Source organism: Anabrus simplex, chromosome X (genome assembly GCF_040414725.1).
Source record: "Anabrus simplex isolate iqAnaSimp1 chromosome X, ASM4041472v1, whole genome shotgun sequence".
Lineage (NCBI taxonomy): Eukaryota > Metazoa > Arthropoda > Insecta > Orthoptera > Tettigoniidae > Anabrus > Anabrus simplex.
In genome coordinates this window covers 113,887,994-113,900,698 of record NC_090279.1, presented here as the reverse complement: position 1 = coordinate 113,900,698, position 12,705 = coordinate 113,887,994, and the positions used below count along the sequence as shown (strand labels likewise).

At 42.8% G+C, this 12,705-nt stretch overlaps 1 protein-coding gene across 1 annotated transcript in view; it reads right to left on the bottom strand.

Annotated features, from left to right (window-relative positions):
- Dpit47 (DNA polymerase interacting tpr containing protein of 47kD) overlaps positions 1–11,356 on the bottom strand; it is a 72,208-nt gene extending 60,852 nt beyond the window's left edge. The window contains exons 1-3 of the mRNA XM_067158768.2: positions 10,848–11,356; positions 4,951–5,068; positions 3,468–3,639 (exon numbers count right to left, since the gene is read on the bottom strand). Coding sequence (XP_067014869.2) covers positions 3,468–3,639; positions 4,951–5,068; positions 10,848–11,012 — 455 coding nt within the window. The 5' untranslated portion in view covers positions 11,013–11,356. The remainder of the gene's footprint in view (positions 1–3,467; positions 3,640–4,950; positions 5,069–10,847) is intronic.
- Between the last annotated feature and the right edge of the window lie 1,349 nt (positions 11,357–12,705).

Here is a 12,705-nt window from a genome sequence, read left to right as displayed (position 1 = left end):
TGAGGGCGAGACTTGCAAGGTGTTACGTATGGAGTATAGCTCTATGGACAATAAGGAAGGAAGAATAGAGAAGAAGAGGCATTTGAGATGTGGATTTGGAGAAAAATTGAAGGAGTAAGCTGGGAAGATAAAATATCAAAAGAGGAAGTTCTGAAGAGAGTGGGAGAAGTGAGGAGAAATTGGACAGGGCATCATCTAAGACAGCAATTGAAGGGATGATGACGATATCAGTTATTAGACAGCATTAGAAAGGAAGATTACGCAGAAGTGAAGGGCACAAGACCGAGAGATATGGAGGTCACAGCATGACTGGACTTGCCGGATGACAGAACAACCTATGATGATGATATACACTTTTTGGAGGGACATCCAAATCTGCAAGAACTGGTTTCAATGACTGGAAGCACGGAGATCGGCATTTAACGTGAGAATTTCCACTCTCGTTGTGAATACGTTTTAATGTTTATAAGACGGGCTAGTGAATTGTGCAGAGTTGATGGCCGTCTGCCCTCCCAGTTGGAATTATTATTATTTTATGGTCTAAATGTTTGACATTTTTACATTATAGGTGCCCTACTGTATTATTTTATTCATTACTAGCTGATGTACCCGTGCTTCGCTACGGGATTCTCAGAAAGACTGACTTGGTGGTTTTCCTAACTGAATTCAACATAGGTCATTACAAAAACCTCAGTAGGAATGTAGCGATTGAAAGCAATGTTATCATATAAAATACTCGATCAAATGAAAAACTGCACACTTTCTCACTTTCAACGAACAGTACTACGGTGCCGATCTAAGAGTCCAAAGTTCCAGAGCTGGAAAAACCATGTCGCAGACTGCCGTGAACACTCCTCTGTCATTATTCTGTTAAATATGTACACTACTCATTCCAATCAGTGGCTCAGGGTAGGGATTGTATAGCTCGAATACTATGATGAACCAGTGTGTTACGTACCAGATATATCAGAAAATGTATGAACCAGAGGAATGGCATGCTAAAGAAGAAAGTTATCTTACTCCCCAGCTACTTCTCGCCAATATTCAAGCAGGCTGTTACAGTCGGTACGACCAGGTGAGTTGACCGTGTGGTTAGGGGCGCGCAGCTGTGAGCTTGCATCTGGGAGATAGTGGATTCGAACCCCACTGCCGGCAACCCTGTAGATGGTATTCCATGGTTTCCCATTTTCACACCAGTCACACCAGGCTGTACCTTAAAGCCAAGGCCGCTTCCTTCACACCACTATTCATTTCCTATCCCATCGTCGCCATAAGACCTACCTGTGTCGGTGCGACGTCAAGCAAATTAAAAAAACCTCGGTACGCTGCAGTAATCCTATTTATCGGGGATGAGAGGAAACAGAAGACAAAAAGCACATCACAACAAACAATGGTCAATGTAATGTTATTGTTGATAAAGTTTATGAGCTTTCTATATTGCAGGCCTTCACATTAGTTTTCTTTCGACTCTGTGATATTAGGGTGTCTTACAAAATTATTTATATCGTAGATTGTAGTTCCTTATTCTCAGACTTTACATACCGATTTTCACTAAATTCTGTTTACCCATTTTCTCGTGACTCGGCGCTGACATGGACTTAGTAACAAAAATCCAAATTCATGAATATATCTGATTATATGCGGTACGGTAACAATGTATAAGACGTAAGTGATCGGAAATTTAATAACTTCTTACATAACTACTACTAACTTATGACATAACTAAAGTTATGTTAGTTATGTAGTATTTATCGATACGACCACTAATAACATAGATAACTTATTTGAGAATTACATTTCAGGCCTTCCCCTAAACTACCATTTCACTCAGTGTGAATAAAATAATTTGTAGGCTAGATTGCAGTGGTTCATCACCCGACATTACATACCGATTTTCATTAAATTCTCTTCAGTCGTTTTCTCGTCATCCGTGTACATACATACATACAGCCAGATAGACAGACAGAAATTACGGAAAAGTAAAAAATGCATTTTCTTGTTACTGTGGACATGACCGATACAGAAATACCATTCTTTTCAAATTCTGAGCAATGTACAGAAAAAAATCTATTTTATATATACAGATTACATTTCAGGCCTTCCCCTAAACTACCATTTCACTCAGTGTGAATTACATTATTGATAGCCTAGATTATAGCGACTTATTCCCCGACTTTGCATACCAATTTTCATGACGATACGACCACTAGTACAATAAATATTTGAAAATTAAATTTTAGGCCTTCCCCTAAACTACCATTTTTCTCAGCGTGTATAGCCTATATTGTAGCGACTTATTTCCCTTCTTTGTCTACCGATTTTCATTAAGACACGACCACTTATAACATAAATATGTGAGAATTAAATTTCAGGCCCTCCCTTAAAATACCATTTCGCTCAGCGTGATTAAAATAATTTATAGCCTAGATTGTAGCGGTTCATCACCCGACTTTACATTCAGATTTTCATTAAATTCTCTTCAGCTGTTTTCTGGTGATGTGTGTACATACATACATACAGACAGACGGACAGAAATTACGGAAAAGTAAAAAATGCATTTTCTTGTTACGGTGGACATGACCGATACAGAAATACCATTCTTTTCAAATTCTGAGCAATGTACAGACAAAACTCTTATTTTATATATATAGATATAAAAATAATAGTAATTGCAATTTTGTCCTACCAAGTTTAACTAGGCTTGGAGGTCTGTCTATGATCACCAGATGACAGGAGTAACCAGTTCGAAGATGAAAGCAATATGTCCGGTATACTACTCACTTCGCGCCTAGTTGCTGACCTGCTTGTACTTCTTCACTTAGCTTTCAATTGCTTTGAAATTGTGAAAGGCCTCATGACAGAGGAAGCTCTTGTCCTCGTACTGGGTAGTGACTTTGAAGAAAATGACGATGATAGTGATTTGTCATCCGATTCTGGTGACGGAACAATTTCAATCACACCTACTACTTCAGGCAAGTTTACTACTCCAGTTACCGCTTCGTCGTGTGAAAGGTCGGCCTACTTCGATGATTGGACTGAAAATGAAGATCAGATGCCTGAATCACTGAACAGAAAACTAAACTGGAAAAAGTAGAACCTGAATCCGAAGAAACATAAGTTCGATGCAGCTAGTGGACAATGTTAAGTTTCTTTCAGCTGCTTTTAACACGAGTATCATAACTCTTCTGCGCACGGAGGATGAAAAGTGCTAAAAATATAGTCATAAACATTTCACTGAATATGCATTACAAATGAAATAAAATACTTTTAAACTCTACCTGTCACGAGCCGACTGTGGACTGGAGAGCAGAGTAAGACAAGTATCCCGTGCAGTGGGCTCGGTCAGCCACCTGCTGCTCGTGTCCAGAGGGTCACACCATCATACTCGCTACCCGGAGTGAAAAGTTGAAGGGAGGGGTGGGATTACTTGGGCCCAGAGGTGTTGCACCAGTACAATGTATACTTACGCGTAGTTCTTGAGCTGGAAGTGCGCGGCAGCTCTGTTGTTGTACAGCTGAGCCGTGAGAGCATCGTCCTTACAGTTTTGCCGGATTCCCTCCGTGTAGCTGATGATGGCCACGTGGTACTTCTTGTACTTGAAGCTGAAGTTGCCATCTTCCTTGTACGTAGCCGCTAACTCTGCAAGATACAGACAACTACAGTAGTTAGAAATGGTTGTGGAAGTAAGGGGAGCTAAGGCCAACATGGTAGCAGTCATATGAATTTTAGTGAAAAACCAAAGGGTCCTATAAAATAGTGTCAATCCTATCGGTTATCTACTTTCCAACATTAGCCCTTTACGTAGCACCGACGTGGCGACGATGGGAAAAGAAAGGCCAGGGAGTGGGAAGGAAGCGGCCGTGGCCTTAAAGTACAGCCACAGTATTTGCCTGGCGTGAAAATGGGAAACCATGGAAAACCATCTTCAGGGCTGCCAACAGTAGGGTTGGAACCCGCTATCTCCTGGATGCAACCTCACAGCTGTGCGGCCCTAACCGCACGGCCAATTCACCCGGTTTCAACAATAGGACTTTGAAAAGGAAGTGAATTATCCCTTCTATTCTTCATCACAGCCATGGATAAAATCCACAACAGCATACAACAAGAAATGGGAAGCAAAGAGACAAAGGCCCTGCTCTTTGTAGACAACATAGCAATATGGGGAGAAGATGAATTGGAACTACAAGTTACTGAATGGAACTAGCAAATATTTTTTTTCCTAGTAGCTTTATGTCGCACCGACACAGATAGGTCTTACGGCAATGATGGGATAGGAAAGACCTAGGAGTTGGAAGGAAGCGGCCGTGGCCTTAATTAAGGTACAGCCCCAGCATTTGCATGGTGTGAAAATGGGAAACCATGGAAAACCATCTTCAGGGCTGCCGACAGTGGGATTCGAATCCGCTATCTCAGGAAGAGGGAATGAAAATAAGGGTGCAGAATAAGACAGTATGGATGATGAGAGGTAATAGAGAAGGAGGAGGAAATAAAATGCTTAAGATACTTAAAATAGTTAAAACTACACAAATTAATAGAATAAAAAATGAAATTAAATAAATTGCTGAATTAATATTATAACTAATTAATACTAAAAACTCTTAAAACTGACTAACCCTCAGGCACGCACACGTTCACAGTTCAACCATTCAGTCAACTGTCCTCAGCAAGTAGTCTTGGCTGGCGACCTTAAATCGTGATAAAGAGCTAGTTTCTTTGACCTGAGTTGGCAGGGAATTCCATAATCTGATGTCTGACTGCCTTCAAGGGTTATCACAATCAAATCCCGTTTCTTTAACAGAATGTAAAGTTGAGAAACAATACAGGACACAGTCAATGACAACACACCCTGGCCGTTAGCGACTCACCATCACGGCCGTTGTTCTTTTCTTTCCTTTAGAAGAGAGAAAAAACATTTTCTTCTGAAGAGGGAACAAAACAGAAACAACTCACCTTCTGGGGTGTTATCTGTCTCGTCGTACTTGAGCTGCTGAAGGCCCTCCATCAGAGGAGAGAGCTCCTCGCCAACTTCAGGAGACTTCGTCATGAAGAATGGATGTTTCTCAAACTCCTGAAAGAGTATGAAGTACAGTCCAGATTGAAAGAGGTTCTTCAAACTGCAACAACATAGGCGGAAAACAAATCAGTACGTATTAGCATGCTGTATCCTGTCAGCCTTATGTCTGTAGTCTCCTTTACTAAGGCAGGGGGGCCAAATTCCGCCCCCCTAGGGGTTTCTAGTTTGCACAGTTGGTACCTAATGTTTAGCCGTGTGCACATGGTCTTGTTGTGAGAGTTGGTTGCGTGCGCAACGTTTTGTTTGCATGTACAACGAGGATTCATTTTTCATGCTGAGCTTTGTTAGTGCAGCATTCAAATTAAGAGCCTATTGTTCCTAGAGTGAGCACTGATATGTGGACTGCATTTCATTCGTGTGGTGTAATCGCTACAGAGAGGTGGGTGGCGTGAGCGGCCATTATACTAAATTAGGGAATATTTGTAATTTTGTCCTCCTTCATTTTATTTGTTATTTATGAAGTTATAATCATTATAAAATCTTATTAACAGTGCTGATGGTAGTACTTCATATACAGTCCTGTCAGCACACTCAATTTTATTTCAAAACCAGTTTTCAGACTCTAAGGTCCATCATTACTGTTAAATAATGGCATATGGCCTCCGGAGAGGCCTGGTGCGGGCCTATTAGGCGACCTGCATGTTTGTGGAGATGAGGGCCCTACCTAGGATGATTTCTAATGTTGAATACGCCACACACACCCGGCCCCCAAGCCATTGGAATTAACCAATTAAGGTTAAAATCCCCGACCCGGCCAGGAATCGAACCCGGGACCCCAAGGCCAGTACGCTGACCATTCAGCCATCATCACTGTTGATATTATTTTTAAAACATTTCATTTTACACAAGTGTGTTGTCACACTGAGTTTTGTTGATCTACTATTAGGGCACGTCTTCCTCATCAACATTTGAGGTTTCCTTCTAAAGAAGCGCAGCAAAGTTCTCTGCGAAACGTAAAGAATTTCACCCCATCATGTAAGCCTACATCATGCCTACAATTACAGGTGGCGAAAGCATCAATGGTATCTAGAAATAAATAAATAAATAAATAAATAAATAAATAAATAAATAAATAAATAAATAAATAAATAAATAAATAAAAACTCAATTTTGTTTACAATATTAATCATTCTTCAGTCTTGCTGTGATTAAAATTAGTGCTGATTTGACTAGAAATAAGGACAGAGTTGAATAAAAAGTGTTTGGCTGGAGGAGACAGAGAGAATACCTACTCAACATTTTTTTTTTTTTTTTTTGCTAGGGGCTTTACGTCGCACCGACACAGATAGGTCTTATGGCGACGATGGGATAGGAAAGGCCTAGGAGTTGGAAGGAAGCGGCCGTGGCCTTAATTAAGGTACAGCCCCAGCATTTGCCTGGTGTGAAAATGGGAAACCACGGAAAACCATCTTCAGGGCTGCCGATAGTGGGATTCGAACCTACTATCTCCCGGATGCAAGCTCACAGCCGCGCGCCTCTACGCGCACGGCCAACTTTAATGAAGAAAACTTGAAAATGACAGACAATATCTGACATTTCCATTATAAATGGTCTACCTGATTTCAATGATGCAAACAACCCCCTGTGGGTGCGTGGGGGTAAAATAACAACCATGGTATCCTCATAAGAGGCAAAAAAACGGATCCCAGGGGCTCTTAATTTTTGAGTGTGAGTTGGCAACCATGGGGCCATAAGTTGAGTCCTGGCATTGCTTCCACTTACTTGTGCCAGCCTCCACACTTTCATCTATCCTATTCGTCCTCCCTTGGTCAACTCTTGTTCATTTCTGACCCAGACGGCATTGTTTGGAGGCCTAGGGAGTCTTATTTTCAGCCCTTTGTGACCCTTGTTTTTCTTTGGCCGATACATTCATTCTTCGAAGTGTCCGACCCCTTCCATTTTCCCTCTGATTAATGTTAATAGCGGATGATTGCCCTCTTAAAACAATAATCACCACCACTACCACCTAGGCTAGCAGCAAGAGAGTGGACACACAGGATGATGCCCTGTCACTGTTAAATTAGCACCTCACTCAGTAGCTATGAGAATGCCACAAACTGTTGATGTAAATACTGGAAGTTTATTGGTCTGTGCACACCCTGGGCAGCGAGAAAGACCCATTGTTCTAACACATCTTGGATGGGTTTCATGGAGAATGCTGAACAGGTTGTGATGAGGAGTGGGTGCGGGGAAGAACCAACCATGGATCACCTTCTTGCCTGCAGATTATGTCCAGCTAAGTGTACGATGAAGGACTCGATGATCATCATTACTACGTCCGTGTACACCGATATTAGTGCCTCGACTCCGCACAGCAAGACTGTCTTTTGTTTACTTCTCGTGGAGGACGTGGTCGGTCGCAAAGGCTGCCAACCTCTCCAGTTTAGAACTAGGTAGTGTAGGGGTGAACAAGACCAGTGATTTGGGCCAAGCAAAGGGGGTCTGGGAGTGTAAGACCCTAGGATAAAGCCGTTGCAAAGCAGCGTTAGGCCTCTAGTTTCCTGTGGAAACACCACTAACCTGGACAAGTTCATTGGTGTGGACTGGTTAGGATAGGGATGCACAAACAAAGGGGGTCTGGGGGCGTAAGCCCGCAGGTTAGACCTCTAGTTTCGCCTAGTAGGTTCCCTTGTTCAGACACCATTGGTCTGCATTGGTAATACTTTCTTCATAATTGAGATTGACGCGGGGAGATTATAGCGCATTTTATAGAGTCCAGTGGTGCAAATCTGAATTACAACTTTTTACTGCCAGGTAGTATAATAATGGCCAGCCCCGTGGTGTATGGGTAGCATGCCTGCCTCTTATCCGGAAGTCCTGGGTTCGATTCCCGGCCAGATCAGCGATTTTTACCTGGATCTGAGGGCTGGCTCCAGGTCCACTCTAGAATCGAGGAGCTATCTGACGGTGAGACAGTGGCCCCGGTCTAGAAAGCCAAGAATAACAGCCGAGAGGATTCGTCGTGCTGCTCACACGACACCTCGTAATCTGCAACCCTTCGGGCTGAACAGCGATCGCTTGGTAGGGCAAGGCTCTTCAGGGCTGTTGCGCCATGGGGTTAGGTTAGTATAATAATATTGGACTGGTGGAAGGCATGCAATAGTTTGGAGCACAAGGGAGTTCAGCCCGGTAAGTGACTTCAGAAAAGTCACTCGTTTTGTGATATGTTAGTACAAACGTAAGCATACATCTTACAACAGGTGGGTGGTCCTCAGCAGTGGCAATGAATACAGTGTTTCTACTCTCTGAGACCTAAGCAGCTGAACGGGAGTTGTGAGCAAGGACCTAGCATCAGTCACCAGTCTGAATCTCAGCTGTTAACATGACGAGACAGTTATCATTGCAACACTGTATTTTCCTATGTAAAAGTTATTCTAAGTACCAGTCCGCTTGACGGGTACGCGATGCATTTGTTCAGCAATTTCCAATTCCCTTCACGAGCACAGATTCATGTAATTGTATATAAATTTGCAACTACTGGTTCAGTGCTCAACAAAAAACCTGCACCCACACAAACAGTTTTAACAGAGGAAAAGCTAGATGACACTGGCGCGAATCTTGAACGGTCACCGAATAAATCACTTACAAAAATACCATAACAAGTAGGGGTTTCGGTTTCTTCTGCACACAGAGCTACAAAGTTCATACCGTACAGGTTTACACAGGCCTATTGTTTAAAACCTGCTGATCCAGCCACACGAGTGAGACACCGGGAGTGGTATCTCGCTTCAATGAATGATCGTTTATTCGACCCACAGCTTGTGTTCTTTTCAGACGAGGTCTGGTTTCATCTTAATGGTCGTGTGAACAGTCATAACTCTCGCTACTGGTGAGCAGAAAATCCTAATGGTGTGTATGAAGTCCCTCATTATGAAGGATGACACTTCCAGCCTCTTCTATAAGGTAAGATTTCATATAAGATTGTATACGCGACCACCTGCGCTCGGTCTGGGTTTATATGAGAGACCCTGTCCCAGGGGGACAATGCTGATGTTACCTCATATTACTTGTGATGCCAGAGACCCACTGTCCACCCTCTGACACAGGGTTTCATTATTAGCCGGGACATGAGAGCAGCCAGTGCTCCTAGCGGTAGCACTTCACTAACAGCGGTGCATGTTCAGTAATGAGAAAGGCATGTGAAATGAGACGTAAAGTAGCAGAGAGGAGAGATCCTTCCTTTATGCTTGCCAGGGATCCGCTAACCAACCTCTAGAAGCAATCATACTTACATGTATGTGCGTGTGGGTATTCAGCCCGAAGGCTGGTTTGATCCTCTACAGCTCTCATATATAGCCTAGGTGTCACTGAAGAGGCATACTAGGAAATTAGGAGTGAGGTAGTTTTCCGTTGCTTTCCTCATACTTACATAAGAAAATTAAAACAGAAACTATGTAAATCAGTAAAATGCGGCCACTTTTGTGATCCTGCTGGCAACTGATGAAGAGCAGTTTCCCCTACTTCACATCATGTCTGCCCACAGCACTGCCACATAATGTGAAAGTAATGAAACCGCAAAATTTGAAAGTGTCATAGCATGTGCCCAGATCCCTTGTGTGTGACCGAGCTCGATAGCTGCAGTCGCTTAAGTGCGGCCAGTATCCAGTAATCGGGAGATAGCGGGTTCGAGCCCCACTGTCGGCAGCCCTGAAGATGGTTTTCCTTGGTTTCCCATTTTCACACCAGGCAAATGCCGGGGCTGTACCTTAATTAAGGCCACAGCCGCTTCCTTCCCATTCCTAGGCCTTTCCTATCCCGTCGTCGCCATAAGGCATATCTGTGTCGGTGCGACGTAAAGCAAATAGAAAAAAAAAAATCCCTTGTGTTAATATACTACATACCGATTGAGTCAACTTATCCATGTCATAGAGAAGGTAAGTCAATATTCAATAATTCAAGATTTATTTACTGCTGAACAATTTCCAGGGGATACTTCACTAATCATCCAAGGTGTGTCCACTATCGGATGTGGAATGCTCTGCTGTCACAGATCTAACCAGGGGGCACTGTCACACAACTTCCTTTGGATACCCTGAGGCCAGTGGTCTAATGGTCTTGTCACTCACCGGACCTAACCAACCACGACCAATGGTTTTGTTGATAGCTGGACCTAGCCTAAGTTGGCAACCTTGTGTAGCGCACTGTGACACCATGCAAACAGTGCCACATTGGATTCTAAATCTCTCTTTTACATATACACTGAAAAGTTTAACCCAGTCTGTACAGTCACTAAGCAAATCGCAACAAAAAACAATATTGTGCTGAAGTGGAAAGCATGCTGGCAGATAAGACACCATAGATGTTTAGTCCATATTCTATTACGGGCTTTGTAAAAAAAAAAAAAAAAAAAAAAGCATTTCTACAAAAATAAGAAAAAGGTCTCCGAGCTTATCACTGTACAGCACCTTTGTATCCTCTCACAAAACAACACTCTTACCCCTATTGGCTAATGTGTGAATATATATCTTTTTTACAAAGACTATTTTGGGTGGAACTAATAGTAAGTATTTAGTGAGCACATCCTGCTGAATAGAGACAGGAAGCTTACTTAATATAACCTGTCCGCCACCGTAGCGGTTAGTGTTATTAGCTGCCGTTCTTGGGGGTCCGGGTTCGATTCTCGGCACTGCCAGGAATTTAAGAATGGCAGAAGGGCTGGTCTGTGGTTGAAATGGTACATGCACCTCCACTGGAGGTGAGCCTGAAAAGAGCTGCGCCACCCCAGGATGAGGAAACGAATTTACTTCCTACTTAAAATAACCAAATTACAAACCTCTCTCCATCGATCCTCCGGCCAACCCTCTGTGTACGGACGCCTCTGCAAACCATCAATGAACTTGTCCAGATCTTCGTCAAGCTTTTCGGCAAGTTCTCTCCGTTCCTCGTCAGTCAAGGGAGTCTTCTTGTTCGAGGATGACGATGTTTGCTGGTCCTCCATAGCTTTCCACTTGCAAACCACTAACACAAAGTTCAATCACATATACAAAAGCACACGAGTTTATTGAATAACCTATGAACCAGTTTACAATCCGGAAAGACGATCACAGAATTTTTCTCGAACCAAAGCGAACTATGTGGTAACAAACTGCAGATGTTCTAGAAATTCCTTGTTATAACCTTTCAAAACGCGTCACAATCAAAATCGTAGGAAGAGTCAAATTACCCAAAAATTATACATAATTATAACCAGAAAAGCGTTTATATTCAATACGCTATTCACATCAAACAGTAAAATTCCCTGCCTTTAATTTCAGAAATTAACTGCAATGTCACCGCACTTCATTGACTAGTTGAGGCAAGTAAACAAAACACCACGTGGTGTAATGCCCACCTCAATGACGTTTGTCATTCCAGGAATATTTATTAGTTAGGAATGTTATCTAAGAGAATATATAGCAAGAGTGTTACGTACCATCACGGGTTTTGGAACTGAATCCAGGCTTTTGCTACGCGACCTAATGGTTAGAAATTGTTATCACCACCTCTCCAACCCTGCTGGCCGGCATTCTGATGGTGAAATGTCTTTCCACCAATGGAATTGGAACCGGCTAACCACGGGGTCTAAATATCATAGATGATCAGGCGCGTTATGGTTCGAAGAGAAGTAAGACATTTATACGTACTGTAGGGTTTTGTCTGTACTAATATATAAGGAGGTAAAGTTTGTTTGTATGTAATGGCTAACCTCAGCAACTACTGGACCGATTCTAAATATTATTTTACTAAGCCCTGAGGGATATGGGCTGTATTTTATTTTCAAAACAATTTGGTGACGTGGGCTCCGGGGTGGGGGGGGGGGGAGGGGAGGGTTTAATAAAAATACTTGGCTAATATAGGCGAAATATAGAATTTGTCGTCAAAGTACAATTTAAGCTCCCTGACGCAAAGAACAAAACTCGGTAAGCCCTACGGGCCCCCAAACCAACCGTTATGGAGATATTCTTACAGCAGTGAGATTATATCTACAATATATCACAAAAACTTAACATGCTACAGACACGAAAATTCGTAATTGGAATCTTCTTTAAAAATAAAAGAACAAAAAATTTTGTTTTCAGAAAATCCACTTAAGGGGCGAGGAGGGGGGGGGGGTTGAAAAGAAGTGAACCAAACCCCACGGCACTTAACGCTCTTGAAAGTGCTTTGGCCTACCCAGCGACCGCTGCTCAGCCCGAGGGCCTGCAGATTACGACGGGCCGTGTGGTCAGCACGACGCATCCTCTCGGCCGTTATTCTGGGTTTTCGAGACCGGGGCCGCCATCTCACCGTCAGATAGCTCTTCAATTCTAATCACGTAGGCTGAGTGGACCTCGAATCAGCTCTCAGGTCGAGAGAAAAATCCCTGACCTGGCCGGGAATCGAACCCGGGGCCTCCGGGCAAGAGGCAGGCACGCTACCCCTACACCACGGGGCCGGCAAAAAGAAGTGAGGAAGGAGTTATATTCTTTATATGAGGATACATATATCTCAGAAACTGAAGATGTTAGAGACGTAAAAGCTGGTACTTAGAATATCCTTTAAAAATGTGTTACCGTGGTTGGGTGGATCAGCAGAGGTGAAAGAAGGTGCCGGGGTGAATGGGTCTAACTACCAAAACAAAGTTAATTTAAAACATTAAAAAGGTTATATTT